At 41.3% G+C, this 22,871-nt stretch overlaps 1 protein-coding gene across 1 annotated transcript in view; it reads left to right on the plus strand.

The window, feature by feature from the left end:
- syne1a (spectrin repeat containing, nuclear envelope 1a) overlaps positions 1-22,871 on the plus strand; it is a 207,901-nt gene that overhangs the window by 178,157 nt on the left and 6,873 nt on the right. Inside the window, 24 exon segments of the mRNA XM_046836299.1 lie at positions 354-524; positions 671-804; positions 906-1,110; positions 1,325-1,507; positions 1,602-1,748; positions 1,852-2,006; positions 2,347-2,494; positions 7,999-8,093; positions 8,422-8,674; positions 8,877-9,071; positions 10,045-10,170; positions 11,313-11,468; positions 12,543-12,701; positions 12,822-12,988; positions 15,710-15,872; positions 16,074-16,261; positions 16,834-16,984; positions 17,878-18,060; positions 18,929-19,066; positions 19,423-19,614; positions 19,820-20,129; positions 20,271-20,339; positions 20,980-21,038; positions 21,862-21,988. Of these exon segments, the coding sequence (XP_046692255.1) occupies positions 354-524; positions 671-804; positions 906-1,110; positions 1,325-1,507; positions 1,602-1,748; positions 1,852-2,006; positions 2,347-2,494; positions 7,999-8,093; positions 8,422-8,674; positions 8,877-9,071; positions 10,045-10,170; positions 11,313-11,468; positions 12,543-12,701; positions 12,822-12,988; positions 15,710-15,872; positions 16,074-16,261; positions 16,834-16,984; positions 17,878-18,060; positions 18,929-19,066; positions 19,423-19,614; positions 19,820-20,129; positions 20,271-20,339; positions 20,980-21,038; positions 21,862-21,988 (3,874 nt within the window).

Consider the following 22,871-nt stretch of genomic DNA (forward strand, 5'->3'; position numbering starts at 1 on the left):
CTGGAGACTCCTTCCGTAAGTTTCTATAAACAGAATTTCATATACACATTAGAATCACCAATCTGGTGCACGTGTACAATGTTGCTATAGAAACCATTCAGGATCAAGTGTGTGTAATTTAAAATTGCACCAATTTCATTGGATACTGCACAAGTCTTAATAATGTATTCATTGTAGCCCCACCCCTTTTCACATAATTGTTCCACTTAATACCAGATAAATGCCTCATCAGACAAAACCATATGGACCACAGTGTAATGCACTAATATGTGATTGTCATGTTATATATTAGTATTAATAGTGCTCTTAAAATCACTAAGCGTGTGTGGGTGTGGGTGTGGGTCTGTGTTTAGGTTGGCCAAGTAAAGATCAGTCTGCGTGCTATGCTGGAGCAGTGGAGTCTGTATAAGCGAGCGTCTGAGGAGATCCATGGCTACCTGATGGAGGGACAGTACTCCATCTCACGCCTCAGGCTCCTCACTGGTTCTCCTGAAGCCGTCCTCACGCAGGTGGAGAACTTGGAGGTACTTGGAGATCCTTCTCTTGCTCATATATCAAAAGATTACAGAAGAGCGTAAAAACAACAGTGAGATGGATGAACACGACATCCCTCACAACATCCCTTTTATTCTGATCATTTTTCAATGAATCAATGGTTTTGTCACATTAGAGTCTGCAGGAGGAGCTGGAGAAGCAGGAGAGCAGCGTGAAGAAGTTTGGCTCTCTCACCGAGCAGCTGCTGAAGGACTGTCACTGCACTGTGGCTGATTCTCTCAACACGACCCTCAATGAGATCAACCATAGGTGAACTTTCAGCCCTAAACCCCACTGGCTTTCAGCACAGATCATACGACAGGTTATTACATGTTCTCTTTGTGTGTGTGTGTGTGTGTGTGTGTGTGCAGGTGGAACTTGTTGCTGGAGCAGATCTCGGATCAGTTGAGAAGCAGTAAGAACCTGCTGCAGCTGTGGCAGCGCTATAAAGAGCTTCACGAGAGCAGCAGTAAGGATGTGCAGAGGCTGGAGGAGAGGGCCGAGCGTCTGCTCAACAGCTCCACCCACAGGGAGACCACGGAACAGGAAGAGCAGACCTGGATCCGTGACTGTGATGTGAGTGTCTGATGAAAGACTTTGGAATAAGATCAGATTGAACCTCAAATTAGATTTCATTTGATTCCATTTCATTTGATTCGATTCGATTCAATTTGATTTGAACACTTACTAATTGAGTCTCCTGCCCACTCACTCCCTTGCTTGTTTACTGATTCAGTAACTGTGTGTGTGTGTGTGTGTGTGTGTGTGTGTGTGTGTGTGTTTGCTGTAGGACTTGCTGAACACTCAGGGCTCTGTCCAGGCCACTCTGCAGCAGCTGACTGATGTGGAGGAAGAGCTGAGGCTGCAGGTGGAGCCATCATCCATGGCGACCTTCCACACAGACTACCTGTCACTCATCCAGCGCCTAGCAACAGTGGGACACGCCCTCCACAGGCAGAGAGATCTGATAGAGGTTGTCTGATCAACATGATTGAGAAAGTTCCTTATTAAAGCTATAATAATATCTATATTAATATATAACACTCTGTCTATATTTACCTCACCAGGCGAGTGTGAAGGACTACGAGAGCTTCAGGGAGGATCTGCGGTGTCTGAGTCGGTGGCCAGAAGAGGCTCAGGAGGTGCTGAAGGAGTCGGATCCGACCGCGTCTGCAGATCTGTCCACCGTGCAGGAACGCATGGAGCAACTCAAGGTACACGGTGATACAACCTGTTACGAGAGAATACGATGTAGTGTGTAAGGACATTGATTAACTCTGTGTCTGTGTGTGTGTGTGTGTGTGTGTGTGTGTGTAGATCCAGATGCTAAAACTTTGTCACCTGTCTCCTGATCTGGAGCGTTTAAACAGTCTGGGATACAGACTTCCTCTAAATGACCAGGAGATCAAAAACATTCAGAACCTGAACAGGAGCTGGACGTCCACCTCGGCACAAAGCACAGAGAGATTCAGGTATGGATTAACTACGTACACTACAAGCGTACTACGTACACTACAAAAGTTTGTGGAAACCTGGATGGATGGATGGATGGATAGACAGACAGACAGACAGACAGACAGACAGACAGACAGACAGACAGACAGACAGACAGACAGACAGACAGACAGACAGGAATCTTATGGTCATGTGTCCACAAACTTTTGGACATATAGTGTACGTTTCCACAACATAGTTGGTTCTGGTAGCTTTACACACACATAGTGGTGCATCCATAGTTAATGCTCTACAGTCTTTTAATTCTGTGTGTGTGTGCGTGTGCGTGTGCGTGTGCGTGTGTGTGTGTGCCCACAGTAAGCTGCAAGCCCTGCTGCTACAGAGACAGAGTTTCCTGGAGAAGTGCGAGACGTGGCTGAGCTTCCTGACCCAGACGGAGGAGAAGCTCGGTGCTGAGATCTCGGGCAATTACCAAAGCCTGTTAGAGCAGCAGAGAGAGCACGAGGTACTGCAACATAATACGCCTTTATAACGCGTCATTAGATGTTAATAATACCCTACACGTGTGCATTTAACAACAAGCTCATTTAATATGCAGGAATATGTAAATTTGGAAACGCCTTCTAATCCTTTGTCCAGTTTTTAGTATGCAATATCAGCATTGTTTTATTATAATACTGTATAATATCTATAATATCAAGGTATTGCTTTGTTTGTTGATTGTTTTACCAGTAGCCAGAATATACACTGCGTGGCCAAAAAAATCATATGTGCTTCTTGAAAAATGTCTTTGGATGTCGGAGCATGAAATATTCCCACCATGACAATTCCCCTGTGCACAAAGTTATGCTTTCCACGGGCTGGAGTTCAAGATCTCCTAGAGCTCTTGAACACTTTTAGGATGAATGTGAACACTGACTGCATCTCAGATGTTATTCATAAACTGATTAAAGGGATGTTAACAATTATATTTAAGAGGTATATGTAGTGTAGTATTAAGTATTAGGCAGAGGTTGGAAGTAGTAAAGTACAAATACGTAGTTACTGCACTTAAGTAGATCTTTTGGTATCAGTATTTTATCTTCTCACTGCATGCAATTTTCAACCCAAACGTGCAACATCGTTTATTCACAACATCTTTTCTTTACTCGGATATTTAAAAAAACTCCACCGAAAAATACATTTACAGTGGTATCTCGACATACGAGTTTAATTCGTTCCGTAACCTTGCTCGAATGTCAAATTGCTCGTATTTCAAAGCAAATTTCCCCATTGAAATTAATTGAAATGCTATTAATCCGTTCGATAAGCGGAGGCGGAGGGAAAACTGTTTTTTTACTATCACTCCTGCACACTACGAATCCCTAAACTTTAAAATTGTAACTTTTTCTTCTTTGCTTATTAAAATTTCCGTCACAATCTTCACTTTCTGGCTTCTATTCGCCATCTAGCAGCGGCATCTCGAGCTTGTACCTCAAATTTTTGCTCGCGTATCAGAGCAAAAAATCGACCAAGTGACCACTCGTATCTCAAAAAACTTGTATGTTAGGGCACTCGTATGTTGAGGTACCACTGTATTTATTTAATCAGTAAACATTTTTTTTGCCGATGCACCAAGTCTTAAATCAGCACCAAAAGGCGCCATGATGCACACAATTAACCCTCTGGGGGTCGACACACGTTTGTGCCATTTTTTTCCTCATAACGCTGAAAATAACTTAAGCTACTCGTCTTTTTTGATCGTACAGATAAGAGCAATACATCATTCAAATCTGTAAAGGGTTTAATTTTATTTATACACACTAATAATAACAACAAAACGCTGTGCTTTTGTAAAAAATTAAGAAAAAATAAAGAAAACAGCAAGGGGGCGCTCTCTGTCATCTCTCTTCACAGACACACAAATAAAACAACCTGAATCTCTGTCAATATTTGTCTCAAAGGCATAATAAATATATGTATGGAAAACTTGAAATGTCTACTTTTAAATAAAAAATGAGTCATATAGCAAACCACATAGCAGGTTCTGTTGTTGCCCATGTTGATTAGAGTATTAAAACCTTGAAAAGTATTAATTCAAGGCACATTTAGAACAGATAAAAAATTTGCAATTATAGGTAGTCTTCGACTTACGACCACAATTAGGACCGACAGATCGGTCGTAACATGATTTGGTCATAAGTAGAGTAGGCTATATGTACAGTACTGTGAAATTATGCGGAAGCTGGTAAAAAATAACGTCTTGCTGCGATTGTGGTTGTAAAGTCGAATGGTCGTAAGTTGCATAGGTTGTAAGTCGACAACTACCTGTAAGTTGTGATTAATCGTGAGTTACTCATGACATTAAATATTTGAATTGATTGACAGCCCTAATATTAATATGACCAGAGGTCCAGTTACCAGCGTGACACTAAAACAGGTAGTAACAATGTTTACTTTTACTGAAGTACATGTTGGAGCACAAACTTCTTTATTTTAACTTGAGTAAAAAAGTATAGTCAGACCTTCTGCGCAGGCGCAGGCATTTTCAGATCTCTCCAGAGATGTACCGTTGGGTTCAAGTCTGGGCTCTGGCTTGGCACACACATAGTGGTGCATCCATAGTTAATGCTCTACAGTCTTTTAATTCTGTGTGTGTGTGCGTGTGCGTGTGCGTGTGCGTGTGTGTGTGTGCCCACAGTAAGCTGCAAGCCCTGCTGCTACAGAGACAGAGTTTCCTGGAGAAGTGCGAGACGTGGCTGAGCTTCCTGACCCAGACGGAGGAGAAGCTCGGTGCTGAGATCTCGGGCAATTACCAAAGCCTGTTAGAGCAGCAGAGAGAGCACGAGGTACTGCAACATAATACGCCTTTATAACGCGTCATTAGATGTTAATAATACCCTACACGTGTGCATTTAACAACAAGCTCATTTAATATGCAGGAATATGTAAATTTGGAAACGCCTTCTAATCCTTTGTCCAGTTTTTAGTATGCAATATCAGCATTGTTTTATTATAATACTGTATAATATCTATAATATCAAGGTATTGCTTTGTTTGTTGATTGTTTTACCAGTAGCCAGAATATACACTGTGTGGCCAAAAAAAATCATATGTGCTTCTTGAAAAATGTCTTTGGATGTCGGAGCATGAAATATTCCCACCATGACAATTCCCCTGTGCACAAAGTTATGCTTTCCACGGGCTGGAGTTCAAGATCTCCTAGAGCTCTTGAACACTTTTAGGATGAATGTGAACACTGACTGCATCTCAGATGTTATTCATAAACTGATTAAAGGGATGTTAACAATTATATTTAAGAGGTATATGTAGTGTAGTATTAAGTATTAGGCAGAGGTTGGAAGTAGTAAAGTACAAATACGTAGTTACTGCACTTAAGTAGATCTTTCTGGTATCAGTATTTTATCTTCTCACTGCATGCAATTTTCAACCCAAACGTGCAACATACGTTTATTCACAACATCTTTTCTTTACTCGGATATTTAAAAAAACTCCACCGAAAAATACATTTACAGTGGTATCTCGACATACGAGTTTAATTCGTTCCGTAACCTTGCTCGAATGTCAAATTGCTCGTATTTCAAAGCAAATTTCCCCATTGAAATTAATTGAAATGCTATTAATCCGTTCGATAAGCGGAGGCGGAGGGAAAACTCGTTTTTTTACTATCACTCCTGCACACTACGAATCCCTAAACTTTAAAATTTTAACTTTTTCTTCTTTGCTTATTAAAATTTCCGTCACAATCTTCACTTTCTGGCTTCGATTCGCCATCTAGCAGCGGCATCTCGAGCTTGTACCTCAAATTTTTGCTCGCGTATCAGAGCAAAAAATCGACCAAGTGACCGCTCGTATCTCAAAAAACTGGTATGTTAGGGCACTCGTATGTTGAGGTACCACTGTATTTATTTAATCAGTAAACATTTTTTTTGCCGATGCACCAAGTCTTAAATCAGCACCAAAAGGCGCCATGATGCACACAATTAACCCTCTGGGGGTCGACACACGTTTGTGCCATTTTTTTCCTCATAACGCTGAAAATAACTTAAACTACTCGTCTTTTTTGATCGTACAGATAAGAGCAATACATCATTTAAATCTGTAAAGGGTTTAATTTTATTTATACACACTAATAATAACAACAAAACGCTGTGCTTTTGTAAAAAATTAAGAAAAAATAAAGAAAACAGCAAGGGGGCGCTCTCTGTCATCTCTCTTCACAGACACACAAATAAAACAACCTGAATCTCTGTCAATATTTGTCTCAAAGGCATAATAAATATATGTATGGAAAACTTGAAATGTCTACTTTTAAATAAAAAATGAGTCATATAGCAAACCACATAGCAGGTTCTGTTGTTGCCCATGTTGATTAGAGTATTAAAACCTTGAAAAGTATTAATTCAAGGCACATTTAGAACAGATAAAAAATTTGCAATTATAGGTAGTCTTCGACTTACGACCACAATTAGGACCGACAGATCGGTCGTAACATGATTTGGTCATAAGTAGAGTAGGCTATATGTACAGTACTGTGAAATTATGCCGGAAGCTGGTAAAAAAATAAGCTGTGGTCGTAAAGTCGAATGGTCGTAAGTTGCATAGGTTGTAAGTCGACAACTACCTGTAAGTTGTGATTAATCGTGAGTTACTCATGACATTAAATATTTGAATTGATTGACAGCCCTAATATTAATATGACCAGAGGTCCAGTTACCAGCGTGACACTAAAACAGGTAGTAACAATGTTTACTTTTACTGAAGTACATGTTGGAGCACAAACTTCTTTATTTTAACTTGAGTAAAAAAGTATAGTCAGACCTTCTGCGCAGGCGCAGGCATTTTCAGATCTCTCCAGAGATGTACCGTTGGGTTCAAGTCTGGGCTCTGGCTTGGCCACTTAAGGACATTTGCAGAGATGCCTTTATCTTTCCCTCGATCCTGACGAGTCTCCCAGTTTCTGCTGTTAAAAAACATCCCCACAACATGGTGCTGCCACCACCATGCTTTACTGTAGAGATGGTATTGGCCAGGTGATGAGCAGTGACTGGTTTCCTCCAAACATGACACTTGTCTTTCAGGCCAAAGAGTTCAGTCTTTGTTTCTCATGTTCTGAGTGTCCTTCAAGTGCCTTTTTGGTAAACTCCAGGTGGGCTGTCATGTGCCTTTTACGAGGCATGTCTTCCGTCTGGCCATGCTACAAACAGGCCTGATTGGTGGAGTGCTGCAGAGATGGTTGTTCTTCTGAAAAGTTCTACTCTCTCCTCAGAGAAATGCTTATGCTATTTCAGTGTGAATATTGGGTTCTTGGTCACCTCTCTGACTAAGGACCTCTTCAAATCTCTCAGCTTGGTCGGACGGCCCACTCTAGGAAGAGTCCTGGGGGTTCCAATCTTCTTCCATTTACGGATGATTGAGGTCCCCATGCTCACTTGGACCTTCAATGCAGCAGAATCTTTATTGTCCCCTTCCCCAGATCTGTTCCTTAATACAATCCTGTCTCAGAGGTCTACAGACAATTCCTTAAAATGTATGGTTTGGTTTGTTCTCAGACATGCACTGTTAACTGTGGGACCTTCTATAGACAAGTGTGTGTCTTTCCATAACTTGTACAATCAACTGAATTGACCACAGGTGAACTCCAATCACGTTGTAGAAAGATCTCAAGGAGGATCAGTGGAAACAGGATGCACCTGAGCTCAATTTTGAGTGTCATTGCAAAAGCAGTGAAAATCTATGTACACGTGATTTTTATTTTTTATTTTTTTTGTAATAAATTTGCAAAAATTTAAAACAAATTTATTTCACGTTGACATTATGGGGTTTTGTTTGTAGAATTTTTGAGGAAAATAATGAATTTTGGAATCAGGCTTTAATATAACAAAATTTGGAAAAAGTGATGTGCTGTGAAAACGTTCCAGATGCAACGTACTGTTCGATTAATGTGGGGTGCGTGTGTGTGTGTGTGTGTGTGTGTGTGTGTGTGTGTGTGTGCATTTGTTTCTGCAGCTGTTCCATGCTGAGATGTTCAGTCGACAGCAGATCCTTTACTCCATTATCAGTGACGGCCATCGGCTCCTCAATCAGGGACGAGTGGAAGACAGGTACTGAACATCTACTGACCAGCCAATAAAAACGTGACAAAGCCTGCACTGTAGCCTACAGTCCAACAGGCGTCATCATTGTAAGATCTACATGCATGTTGGTTATTTAGATCCATGTCATACAGTTTGATTTGTAATGATCATATTAGATTGCTCATCTCGACCTCCAATAAGAATCAAACATTTTGATGACATCATCCTGCATCTGTTCAATCACCAAACAATGTGTAAATTTGTGTTCCTGATTGGTCAGATTTTTATTAAAATGTATTAAAAAAAATTAACAGACCACTGTGTTTTCTCCTCCTCGGTGTCGGCCTGAGTGTAGAGACGATTTTGGCCTGAAGTTGGCGCTGTTGAGTAATCAGTGGCAGGGCGTGGTGCGACGGGCGCAGCAGAGGCGGGGCATCATCGACGCGCTGGTGTGTCAGTGGCAGCGCTACATCGAACTTTCTAAGAGATTGAGATACTGGCTGCAGGAGGCGGCTCTAGAACCGGACGAGGAACCTCAGCAGCAGCAGAGGGAACATGGACGAGTCACAGCACTGCAGCAGGCCCGAGGAGTTCTCGACCACATACAGGTGAAAATAAAGCAGTTCTGAAAGCAGATACTGGAAATATCTGTTGGTCATGTAATGTGTCTTCAAGTCTGTTTTTTAGTTTTTAGTTTATTTTCTGTGAATAAGCTCCACCCACAACCTAATTAGTATTACCATATATTCAGGCAAAAGTAATATGTATACATGAATACATGATTCAGAAATGCTCTGTTCTGCCCCCTAGCTAAAAGAGCGAGTGCTACAGAGGCAGCAGGGCAGCTACATCTTGGCGGTGGATGCAGGAAGGCAGCTTCTCCTCTCGGCCGACGCCCAGGCAGAGGCGCTGCTCCAGGAAGAGCTGACGGAGCTACAGGAGCGATGGAGGAACACCAGCATCCATTTGGACCAGAGGAAGAAGGAACTGCTCTCACTGCTAAAGGTAAAGTCAGGATTGTGGGCGGGACTTTAGTATTCATTTAAAAAATTTAGAACGTGAGCATATTTTGGAAATAATGTCCATCTCAACTACACCGAGATTTATATAGATATCGATCGTTTGTGTTGTTTTGTAGATCAGGTGTCGCTGCTTGTTGATTAATATATTTATAAATTAATATAGAGATCTAATTAATAAATCATATATAATAATAATTATAATAAAGCTCTCTCCGTGCAGCACGAGGTCTCGCATGTAAAAAAACAAACACGTGGTGTCTGTGATTCGCCCCTAGAGGCTGCTCTCGTATCATTATGGATTAGGTGTACACTAAGCTCAGGCCCAGGCCTCCTCACCTCACCTACATCAGTACCTGACTTTACCAACACACTTGTAGAACATCTTCCCAGAAGAGTGGAGGTTTTTATAAGAGCAAATGGAGACTTAATGTGGAACAGGATGTTCACTGCAATGACCTAATGGTCAGGTGTCCACAAACTTTGCGAAATAGTGTATGCTGAATGTAGTAATAATGCATGAGAGAAAGAGAGAGTGTGTGTGTGTGTGTGTGTGTGTGTGTGTGTGTGTGTGTGTGTGTGGGAGGGAGAGAGAGAGAGAGAGAGAGGGGGGGAGAGAGAGAGAGAGACGAATGGAGAGACACGGAGGTGGTGTGAGAAGAGACGCAGTGAGTTTGTATGACGCAGCATCCCGAGGCACGGAAATATCCGGAAAAAGGACAGAGGGATGCTGATATTCTGTTAGAGAAAGATGGCTGTGGTTTTCTCTGTAATATTTCTCTCTAATAGAGGACGACGTCGAAGGTGTGTGTGTGTGTGTGTGTGTGTGTGTGTGTGTGTGTGTGTGTGGTGTTTCTATTGTATGATTGAGCAAATTTCAGGCTGCATCAACGCTGCAGAGGAAATGTCTGTGTGTTTCATTTTCTCGTGTGTGTGTGTGTGTGTGTGTGTGTGTGTAGGACTGGGAGCAGTGTGAGAAAGGAATCGCTGTGTCACACGAGAAGCTGAGAGCGTTTAAGAGGAAGCTCTCACTACCTTTACCTGATCACCACGATGAGCTGCACAACGAGCAAATCCGCTGCAAGGTAAACCTCACACGATCACCACGTGTTAATGTAGCATTACACGTGACACTGGTGTGATGTTAGCGTGACATTATTGTGACAATAGCATAACTCCAATGTGGCATTAACGTGACACTAATGTGACATTAACATGACACTGATATGGCATTAACGTGACATTAACGTGACATATATATATATATATATATATATATATATATATATATATATATATATATATATATATATATATACCCCATTAAAGTGACATTGACTTGACAATAAAGTGATACTAATGTGCCATTAAAGTGATACTAATGTGGCATTAACTTGACACTGATGTGGCATCAACGTGACGATGATGTGGCATTAACGTGACAATAATGTGGCATTAAAGAGACACTAATATGGCTTTAACTTGACATTAAAGTGACATTAACGTGACAATAAAGTGATACTAATGTGGCATCAACGTGACACTGATGTGGCATCAACGTGACGATGATGTGGCATCAACGCGACACTGATGTGGCATCAACGCGACACTGATGTGGCATCAACGCGACACTGATGTGGCATAAAAGAGACACTAATATGGCTTTAACGTGACATTAAAGTGACATTAACGTGACATATATATGCCATTAAAGTGACATTGACTTGACACTGTGGCATCAACGCGACACTGATGTGGCATCAATGCGACACCGATGTGGCATCAGTGCGACACCGATGTGGCATCAACTTGACACTAATGTGGCATCAACGTAACATATATATATATATATATATGCCATTAAAGTGACAGTGACGTGGCATTAACGGGACAATAAAGTGCCATTAAAGTGACACTAATATGGCTTTAACGTAACATATATATGCCATTAAAGTGACACTGATGTGTGACACTAGCATGTATCACATGAACACTACATGACATTTGCAGAGCATTAACACGACACGTGACACTAACGTGACACTAACTTGTTTGATTGGCACGCTTTATGAGATGCTTTTCTGTCCATCACGGTTGTCCAGAGTGGTTAGTGCAGTTATGTGTTTGTTGTTTCTGAGATCAGCAGGTTCAGATCAGGTGTGTGTGTGTGTGTGTGTGTGTGTGTGTGTGTGTGTGTGTGTGTGTGTGTGTGTGTGTGTGTGTGTAGGAGTTAGAGGGCAGTGCTGATGGTTGGGGGGACGACGTGGCAGCTCTGTGTGTTCTCAGGGACTCGCTCTCGAGCAGCCTGAGCCACGATGACCTCACAGTCCTACAGGAAAGACTCGAGCTGCTGCAGAGACAGTGGGAGGAGACGTGTCACCAGGTACACACACGCATACACACACACACACACACACACACACACACACACACACACGTGGGAATATGCTGTACAAGACACACATGCTCTATTCACGAGGAACACTTCTTACACACGTGTTCCTCAGTCACATGCCTCACACAGGCGTTACATACCACCTGTTCCTCCACACACACACACACACACACACACACACACACACACACACACACACACACAGAAAACATTCAACATTTTCTTGTTAGATTGTTAAGGAAGAACACAATTTAGACCCTTAATGATTCTCTCTCTCTTTTTTCTTTTGCTCTCTGTCTTTTTTCAGTTTTTTTCCTCTCGTGTTCTCTCTCCTTTAACTGTCCTTTTTCCCTCTCTTCTTTGTCTCCTTTTCTGTTTTCTCTCAGCCTTTTTTTTTTTACTTTGTCTGTACTTCTGCAAATCTCTCTCTCTCTCTCTCTCTCTCTCTCTCTGTCTCTCTCAGGAAGTTAATTAAACATTAGATGACGATAAAAACATCCTCATTTCTCTTTTTACTTTTATTTTTCATTTTTCTTTCAATCATTTTAGCTCTTTTTTTCTTTATTCAATTTGTGCACAACCTTCAGTTCACCCCCCCTTTCCATCGCTTTCTTTTGCTGTAGCTTCCCTTCTTTCTTTCTTTCTTTCTTTCTTTCTTTCTTTCTTTCTTTCTTTCTTTCTTTCTTTCTTTTTATTCCTTTTAGTCTCTCTGTCTTTCTTTCTCCTCATTTCTTCGTCTCTTTCTTTTCCTCTGTCATTTTGTCTTTCTTTATTTTCAGACAGTTTTATGTGCTTTATTGGTATGTGCGTGTGTGTGTGTGTGCGTGTGTGTGTGTGCGTGTGTGTGTGTGTGTGTGTGTGTCATGCAAAAACCAGAGAAAGCATATATAAAGATGAAATATTAATAATGCATGTGCATAAATTAAGGACGGTATAAAGGCAATATGTACAGAATTATTAGTAAAAAAGTAAAAATTTGTAAAATCTCTCTTTCTTTACTGTGTGTGTGTGTGTGTGTGTGTGTGTGTGTGTGTGTGTGTGTGTGTGTGTGTGTGTGTGTAGCTGACCCTGCGCAGGCAGCAGGTGAGTGAGAAGCTGAACGAGTGGGCCGTGTTTAATGAGAAGAATAAGGAGCTGTGTGAGTGGTTGACTCAGATGGAGAGCAAAGTGTCTCAGAACGGAGACATCACCATCGAGGAGATGATCGAGAAGCTCCGGAAGGTGAGACGTCAGCACCACATGCAGAGTGTGGACTCGTGTTTATCGGACCCAGTCGAAGTTTAGCATCTATAGAAGGTGCTAATTATAGTGTGTGTGTGTGTGTGTATGTGTGTATGACAGGACTATCAGGAGGAGATCTCAGTAGCGAAGGAGAATAAGCAGCAGTTGGAGCTCATGGGAGAGCGCCTAGCCCAAGCCAGCCACGAGAGCAAAGCGACCGAGATCCAGTACAAGCTGAGCAAAGTGAACGAGCGCTGGCAGCACCTGCTCGACCTCATCGCAGCCAGGTGAGAGACACACACACACACACACACACACAGTAAAAGTAGATTTGATTTCCATCTAACAACAGGACTAAATTTGTATAAACGATTACAAATGGACGAATGTGTGTGTGTGTGTGTGTGTGTGTGTGTGTGTGTGTGTGTGTGTGTGTGTGTGTGCGCGTGTGTGTAATCAAAGAGTAGGACGGGGTGCTCTACATCTTATCAGGTAATGACTAAGTTTAAGATTTTTTAAATCAAACCAATCAGCTTTTCAGAGATCCAGCGCTCTCTGACCTCTCGACCAATCAGAACGCAAGGAGAGAGCAGAGGCGAACGAGTGAGCGAATATTGAGGAACATGAAAAATACTTCCTGTTGTAATGTAGCTGTAATACCAGCACGTGTGTCTCGGTGTCTCAATGCCACATGCGGTTGTGACTAACGGCGTCTCAGCAGACAGAAAATGCTAAAAACTTTTTTTTTATCATGTCACGTGATTGATATATATATATATATATATATACTGTATTGTCAAAAGTATTGGGACACCCGACCTTTCCTGTTATATGTGTTTGTTTTCCAAATTGTTCCACAAATCTGGAGGTTCTCCATTGTACAGGACGTCTTTAGATGGCGCTATAATAAAAGTTTGTATTAACTTGAACTTGAAAACCCAAACCTGTTCCAGCATGAGTAATTAATAAAAAAATAGAACAAACTAAAATATAATATATATATAACAAGCAAAAACTCATTTGAACAGTATTCACAATGTAGTTCAAATCAACAATAATAATACATACAAAATAATAAAATATAATAAAATAAAATTATCACATTTATTTCAAAAAATTAAAAAGCTGTCATTTTTTTTTGTATCTTTTTCCAAAGAAAATTTTCTTGAAATAAGCAAAATTATTTGAAAATTTTACACTTGAAAACTAGGAACAAGATTAAAAATCATAGACTTTAACATTTCATTTAAAAAACAAATGACTAATAATAATTCTTATTATAGTAATAATAATAATAATAATAATAATAATAATAATAATAATAATAATAATAATACTTGTAACTATAATAATAATGTCATTGAATACAAAATATAGTGTGTTTGTTGTTTTGAAAACAAAATGGGTGATATACACTGTCTACTGTACACACACACACACACACACACACACACACACACACACACACACACACACACACACACAGACATGTGTTAATGACTATAGTTTAATTTTAGCTGCAGAAGGAGCCGTCACTCAGTCACCACTCACTGCTACATGCCTTCTCTCAGGAGCAGTTGTCTCACCACACACACACACACACACACACACACACACACACACACACACACACACAGCAGGGAAGGACAGAGGAGCGTCAGTGTTGAGACGAAAGCGAGTTGGAAGCAGGAGAAAGGTTATAATTCGGATCAGGATCAGAGCGGTGCGGTTTGTCCTCATGGTGCTGGAGCTGGGCTCGGAGGACATGGAGCAGAGTCCAACTCGAGACTCGGACCTGCCCGAGTGCGACTGCGACGTCACCAGGCAAAACTTTCCTCTCGCTTTTAATATGTATTTATGAGAGTAAGGACACAGGGCTTGTGCTGTAGACGTCTAGGGTGGGAGTTAGTCATGATCATAGCACTGATTGTTCAAACGTCCTGATTTGTTCAGGAAATAGTTTTGACTATTCGGATTAGATGAGATCGGATTCCAGCCAAAACTATAGTGGATCAGATATCGGAGAAAAAAAAATACAATCCTGTAACAGATGCAAACGATTTTATTTATTCAGGATTATACTTTTTTTAATAATATAAAGAGATTTCATTGGATTTATTTATTTATTTGATAGTGTTTTTAATATTATATATATATATTATAAGGTATTTTGTTTTTTCTTTTCTTTATATTTTTGAGTGAAATAAACTGATAAATAAATATGATTTAGAGATGTTTAGTAGAATTTTAAAGGAAATTTTGAATTTAGAAATTTTGAATTTTAAAGAAATATATATATATATCTTTATTTTCAAATAAATTTCACTTAGATTTTTTTTTTTTTTCCTTTTTCACCTCAGTTGAATTGTTCTCCTTTTATTCATTTTATCTTTACAGCATTTTTTTTCTCTACTTTTTTACCTTAATTGACTTGTTTTAATTTTTTCCACTTTATTTTCACTTTAACAATTTTTACAGTTATTTTGACATTTAATAGGATATTTTTCTTTATTTTCTCTCTATTTTTTTTTTTTTATTATTTTTAGAATTGAATTTGTTCTTTATTTTCACAGCTGGTTTGTATACGGTTGTTGTACAGTTATAAGCTGCAGTGTCTGTCTGTGTGTCTGTCTGTTAAATAGTCTGTGATGCTCCAGTATCACAGTGGAGTTACATTTTTTGTGTGGATTTAGTGTTAATATAAAGAATTTACAGATAAACTTTCTTCAGGCTGGTGTTGGTGCTGTGATGATGTGGGGAATACGTTATCACACGTCCAGCTCCTTCATACCAACCGAACATAGTTTAAACACCACAGCTTATCTTAGTGTGTGTGTGTGTGTGTGTGTGTGTGTGTGTGTGTGTGTGTGTGTGCGTGTGTGTTTGTGTTTTGCTATGAGAAAATAGATCTTATAGTGCTAGAGTGCATAGGTTTTAAATAGACTTTTGTGTGTGTGTGTGTGTGTGTGTGTGTGTGTGTGTGTGTGTGTGTGTGTGTGTGTGTGTAGGGTGAAGAAGCTGAGGGAGACTCTGGTGGCAGTGCAGCAGCTGGATAAGAACATGAGCAGTCTGCGTTCATGGCTCACACACATCGAGACGGAGCTGTCGCGGCCCATCGTCTACGAGACCTGCGACATGAACGAAATACAGAAGAAACTCAGCCAGCAGCAGGTCTCACACACACACACACACACACACACACACACACACACACACACACACACACACTTCTATCTATCTATCTATCTATCTATCTATCTATCTATCTATCTATCTATCTATCTATCTAGGTGTTTTTTGAATGTGAAACTGAAACGTGTGTGTGTGTGTGTGTGTGTGTGTGTGTGTGTGTGTGTGTGTGTGTTTGGGCAGGACTTGCAGCGGGACATTGAGAAGCACAGCACGGGCGTGGCCTCTGTGTTGAACCTGTGTGAGGTTCTGCTGCACGACTGCGACGCCTGCGCTACAGAGACCGAGTGCGACTCCATCCAGCATGCCACACGCAACCTGGACCGCCGCTGGAGGAACATCTGCGCTGTGGCCATGGAGCGCAGGCTTAAGTACGAGTTCATAAGGCTGCATAATGCATACGTACACTCAAAGGAGAAAACAGTATCGGGACACCTGAATTTTCCAGCTATATGTGGTTCCTCCTCAGCACAGTTGTATCGTACTTCTGTGGGTGCAGGAGCATTAAATGTTGCCTTCACTTGAATTTGAGACCCGAAACTGTTCCAGCATGATGGTGCCCGTGTACACAAAGAAACTCTATGAAGATCTGCTTTATGTGGGATGGAGTGAATGATCTCCTACTGTAGAACTTCTATGACCCCAACCCCATTATCATCCCTCAACACTGTATTTCAGTGTCACCCCAGTGAGGGTGGGTTCCTCTTTTGGGTCTGGTTCTTCTCAAGTTTATTCACTAGTGGAACATCTTCTCAGAAGAGTGAAGTTTATTATAACAGCAAACACGAACACCATAATGTTCAAAATCTTCCTTCAGCAGTACGAGCTCCAGTGTTTAATTCCTGATGTAGTGTGTAAAGTTGAGCATGGTGTTGATCTACTTTCAAACTCAAACTACAGGATTAATAATGTGTGTGTGTGTGTGTGTGTGTACGCTTTGCAGGATCGAGGAGACTTGGAGGTTGTGGCAGAAGTTTCTGGAGGATTATTCTCACTTTGAGGACTGGCTGAAGGCGTCGGAGAGAACCGCAGCTCGGCCCAACTCATCTGGAGTGCTCTACACCGTCGCTAAGGAGGAGCTGAAGAAGTTTGAGGTAAAGCAGACGAGAGAAACGATGCAAAGTGAGAGAGTAATGACACGCAAGAGTAACACGCTTTTTTAAAAAAGCCGTTTATCAGGACACCAATAACGAGATATTTTTTTTATTGACTACAATTAAAATCTGATTATTAAAAGCCCCAGCAATGTGCTGAACATTATATTACATTAAATAATGAAACACCATCATTTTTCTATGCGTTCTACACTTAATGTTTACATACAACAGGGAGGTGGTAGCTCAGTGGTTAAGGCATTGGGCTTTGGATCAGAAGATCACAGGTTCAAATCCCACCACCACCAAGCTGCCACTGCTGGGCCCTTGAGCAAAGCCCTAAAACCCTCCCCTGCTCAGTTGTAAGTCGCTCTGGATAAGGGCGTCTGCCAAATGCCGCAAATGTAAATGTAAATACAAAATTTGGGTGCATTGCATGCTGGGGTTTTTCTTATATTGTTTGGGTTTTGTGGGACTCTTGAACAACCCGGATGCAAAATAACAGTATAACACTGTAAGAAGAGGACATGTGTGCTCCCATTTCCTGTCCCTCTCTAGTGCAAGTTCAAGTTTATTTCTAATAAGCAATGCCTCAAACAGCTTTACAGACATTGTGGAAGCAGGCACTAAAATAGTTCCACATCTGAGATCATCATAAATCCAACACCTACTCCTCCATGCCAGAGCCTTTAAATGGTCAAAGAAGTCCAATGTCCAAATAAAGTGGGATCCAGATGGCGCTGGTACGTCTCTAGATGGTTCGGGATGATTGCGGGGTCTGCATCTAATCTTTGAAGGTCCATAACCTGGCACAACCAGCAGAGGAGATCAATCCTAGGACTATAACCGTGTGTGTGTGTGTGTGTGTGTGTGTGTGTGTGTGTGTTTTGCAGGCGTTCCAGAGGCAGGTGCAGGAGTGTTTGACTCAGCTGGAGCTCATCAATAAGCAGTACCGCAGACTGGCGCGTGAGAACCGCACAGACTCGTCCTGCCGGCTTCGGCAAATGGTGCATGATGGGAACCAGCGCTGGGACACGCTGCAGAGGAGAGTGGCGGCCATCTTGCGCAGGCTGAAAGTGAGACCACGCCCTTCAACCACAAACCCGGCTTTAGGCTATAAATAAAACACACACATCACAATCAATTTTAATGGTTTAACACAGCTAGCATGTAGATTAGCTATGCTATATAGCTATGCTAATGCTAACTAAGATTAGCACTAAGGTTGCATTAGTAAGTATTAGGAGGCATATTGCCATGAAAATCGAACTAGCTAGGTTGGTATATTTTGAACTCTTAGCAACATTGCTAAGCAACCTAGCTTAGCTAAGATTTACAGTGTTAGCTAACAGCCAGCTAGCGCTTATAGTCAATAAATAAGTTTACTAGCTGGTATGTGGAGTTATAGGCACGTATACTAGCAAGCAAGCTAACACCACGCTAGCTATTCAAACCGTTTGCTAGGTTGTATATAGACTATTTTGGCCAAAAGTATTGGGACACCTGACTTTTCCAGCCATATGTGGTTCTTCCCCAAACGGTTATCACAAATTTAAAGGCACAAATTGTTCAGGATGTTTCTGGAGACCCAAAACCTGTTCCAGCATGACAGTGCTCCTGTGCAGAAAGCCAGCTTCATGAAGCTCTGGAGTGAAAGATCTCCTGCTGTAAAGCTCTTGAACACCTTTGGGATGAATGTGAATGCAGACTGCACCCCAGGCCTCCTCACCTCCACACCTACATCAGCTTTACTAACACCCTAGAGGCTGAAGGAGTCTCCACAAAAATCTAGTGAAACATCTTCCCAGAAGAGTGGAGCGTATTATAAGAACAAATGGAGACAAAATGTGGAACAAAATGAAAAAAACAAAAAAAACAATCTTATGCTCATGTGTCCACAAACTTGTAAAAATGTGTGTGAGTGATGAGCGTGTCGTCCCGCAGCACTTCATCGGCCAGCGTGAGGAGTTTGAGAACGTCCGGGACGGGGTTCTGGTGTGGCTGACCGAGATGGACCTACAGCTCACCAACATCGAGCACTTCTCTGAGTGTGATGTTCAGGCCAAGATCAAACAGCTCAGGGTGAGTGTGAGTGTGTGTGAGTGTGTGTGAGTGTGTGTGAGTGTGTGTGAGTGTGTGAGTGTGTGAGTGTGAGTGTGTGAGTGTGTGAGTGTGTGAGTGTGTGTGAGTGTGTGAGTGTGTGAGTGTGTGTGAGTGTGTGAGTGTGTGAGTGTGTGTGAGTGTGTGAGTGTGTGAGTGTGTGTGTGTGTGTTTTAAGTGTTTAAGTTACCATTCACTCCAGCTGAGATATAAACTCCACCTATTAAAAATAACACACTGCTTCTTTAATCCTTGGAAAAAGACGTGACATTTGAGTTTGAAATCTTTGATTTGTGTGTGTGTGTGTGTGTGTGTGTGTGTGTGTGTGTGTGTCTCAGGCGTTTCAGCAGGAGATTGATCTGAACACGGGGAAGATTGGGAGTGTGTTTAGTCAGGGTGAAGCTCTGATGGAGAAGAGCGAGCCTCTGGATGCTGCTGTGATCGAGGAGGAGCTGGACGAGCTGCAGCGCTACTGCAGGGAAGTGTTCGGACGCGTTGACCGATACTACAGGAAGCTCACACGCCTGCCGGTGAGACGTCACGTCTTTTTACTTTATTTACAAAATATTCAAAAGATTTTATTTATAGCTGCTGTAACATGAACAACAACAAAAAACCAGGAGAACTAAAGGTTACTGTAAAAGGATAAAAACTACTTTTTTTTTCTTCTAACACTAATTTCACAGTTTGTAGCTCGTTTAGAAAGTAATAAATTGCCTCCGTGTCTTTGAGCAGCTGGCTGATGAGGACGAGTGCGACTGTTCAGACCGGGAGTTCGACCTGGATGGATCAGGTGACCTTTCTGACCTTCAGTGGGACGAGCGGAACTCTTTACCCAGCACCGGAAGCCGGACCCCCTCCATCAGCCCTACGGCACTGAGGACGAACCGCTCGGGTCGGGGAACTCCAGCAAGCGTGGACTCCATTCCGTTAGAGTGGGACCACGACTACGACCTCGAACCCATGGGCATGTCATCAAAGAAGAGGGGGCGTGGCCAAGAGGGCCAGGGGGGCACTGTGTGTGGCACTACTGCAGCTCTCACAGGTGTGTGTTTGTGTATGTGAGCATGTGTGTGTAAGTGTGTTGAGTGTGTGTGTGTGTGTGTGTGTGTGTGTGAGTGTGTTTGCATATTCACACTGCAGCTGTATTAGTTAAAGGCTGTATGGTGGATGTTTCTCTCCACAGATGTAGTGATTCCCGAGAGTCCTGAGGCTTATATAAAACTCACAGAAAGTACACTGAGGTCGTCCTCCGGTACGCCCCGTGTGTGTGTGTGTGTGTGTGTGTGTGTGTGTGTGTGTGTGTGTGTAAGCATGCTCACAGATATAACATCATCTCCGACAGGAAGCATGTGGACTCACTTTTGATGTCTCACTGATAAACCACGTCATTTGCATGACTCCATGTTTGCCTCATCTAATAAACAAACAAACAAATTATAGCATGCTTTAACTAATCCCTTCATTATCATTACTGCTTGATGAACTTGTGAGGGTCAAAGAAGTGACTGATTTCGCTCTAAATGCTGTTCAGAGTTTCAGAAAGCAGTTTATAGGGATGAGGTTCAGTTTTTTTGCCTCCTGCAGGTTTTTTTTTATCTATTTATAATTACTTTTAACGCTTTCAGTTATTTATCTCTTTCTTTCTTTGTGTCTTTATGGTAATAATATAAAACCCCACAACGCTGTACACGTCTTTGTGAATGAGTCGTTTCTGAAGAATCGATTGCCGTAAAAAGGAATCAATCTCATCAAAGGAATCCAACTCGTCTTTGACCCATAACTGAATTCTAACCCTTACTGCATGCAGCACATCCGATATATATTTCATTTCACTCCATGCGTCCTTTTATTTTTCCTTTACGCACTTTTCAAACACTTTTTTCCTCCTGCAGGCGACTCTGCACATACCGCGCTGGACCTGGACAGCTGTAACACCTCGTACACTGGTTATGTAAGTACACTACATTAAGCAGCATTATACAGGTCTAATGAGGCTGTGGGTCTGGGCCAATTATAGTTTAGTAGTGAGTGTGTGTGTGTGCGTGCATGTGTGAGTGTGTATGCGTGCAAGTGTCATTATCATTGTCATTGTCACATCATTGTCAAACATCTGAAGCAGGTTTTTTTTTTTTTTTTTACCGCAATTTCTTCCATCTCTTCTGTTTAATCATTTTAGTGGCATTCAGAAGTATTTTAGGGGTGTTTCAGGAGTGTTTTAGGAGTGTTTAAGGGGTATTTCTTGGGTATTCAGGAGTATTAAAGATGTATTTTAGAAGTGTTTTGGGGTGTATTTCTGGAGTATTTTATTGGTGTATTTCTGGGGTATTTCAGGAGAGGTTCAGGGGTATTTTGGAAGGGTTTCAGGGTTTATTTCTGGAGTATTTCAGGGTGTATTTCTGGAGTATTTTATTGGTGTTTCAGGCTATATTTCAGGAGTGTTTCAGGGGTATTTCAGCAATATTTTAAGGTTGTGTCAGGAATATTTTAAGGGTAATTCAGGAGTAGTTCAGGGGTACTTCAGGAGTATTTTATTAATGTTCCAGTGTTATTTCAGTATTTATCTTAAGTTAGTATGATATATATTAAAAACTACCAAAAAAATATATTTATTTATGTATTTGTTTGGTTTATTTATTTATTTATTTTTAAATATGATAAAATAGTCACGCATTATAATTTCACTACTTCTAAAAAAAAAAAAAACCTCTCTGTGTGTGTGTGTGTGTGTGTGTGTGTGTGTGTGTGTGTGTGTGTGTGTGTGTGTGTGTGTATAGATGCGTCTGATGGGAGATTGTCGAGACAGCATAAATGCCCTGAAGAGAGCAGAGGGAGAGCTGGAGGAGGACGAGAGCGACCTGGCAGGATTAAACAACCCTGAGAATGCAGAACTCCAAAACACAGGTTCCAGTCCCACCAAAACACACACACACACACACATCACTATCAAGAGACTTTTACATAAACCTTTTCAAGAACTCAGGGCACAGGGCAGAAGAAGCAGGGCAGAGATCGGTGGATGTTTTTAGTTCCTGCTTGAGTGTTCTGAGAGCCAGGAAGTTCTGAGGTTGACTAGTTCTAATCCTGAATTGTGTGAAGAAGTGATCCTGTAATGCACTAAAATATTCAGAGATTCTGCTGTGACGACAGGAAGAGAGTGTGTTTAGTTACAGTTAATAAATGGTAAAGTACTAATTCCCTGCTGGAATATGACTCCAAAAGTTCATGCTTTTGACTGGACCTAAATTCACTATATGGCCAAAAGTTTGTGGACACCTAAGTATAAGATTGGTATGTGTTTTTGTTTGTGCTTTTATTCAACTACAAGAGTATAAGTAAAGTCAGGTAGTGATGTAGGTGGCATTCATGCTAAAGGTGATCAGGAGCTCTATAGCAGGAGATCTTCCACACACTTCCACCCCATGTAAAGTAAATCTTCATGGAGCTGAATTTGTGCACAGGAGCATTGTCATGCTGATAAAGGTTTGGGTCTCCTAGTTCAAGTAAAGGAAACCCCAACTTTGTGGGAACACTTTGTGGAAGAACCACATCTTGGTGAAAGAGTCGGGCGTTCCAATACTTTTGGACAGACAGTAAATTAAAAGTAGTAAAATGTAGCAAAAAAAAAAAGGCAGTGATACAGTAAAGTGTATGTGAATAATGGATGCATTTCAGTGATCATTGATCTCTTTCCTGATTGGCCGGCGCAAGTATGACAGAGTTACGTTAAACTCGTCAAATGATCCTGTGACTGCATCCTGTTTCCTGATTGGTCGGTCAATTTTTT

This window comes from Silurus meridionalis, chromosome 23 (assembly GCF_014805685.1).
Source record: "Silurus meridionalis isolate SWU-2019-XX chromosome 23, ASM1480568v1, whole genome shotgun sequence".
In the NCBI taxonomy this organism is placed as follows: Eukaryota; Metazoa; Chordata; class Actinopteri; order Siluriformes; family Siluridae; genus Silurus; species Silurus meridionalis.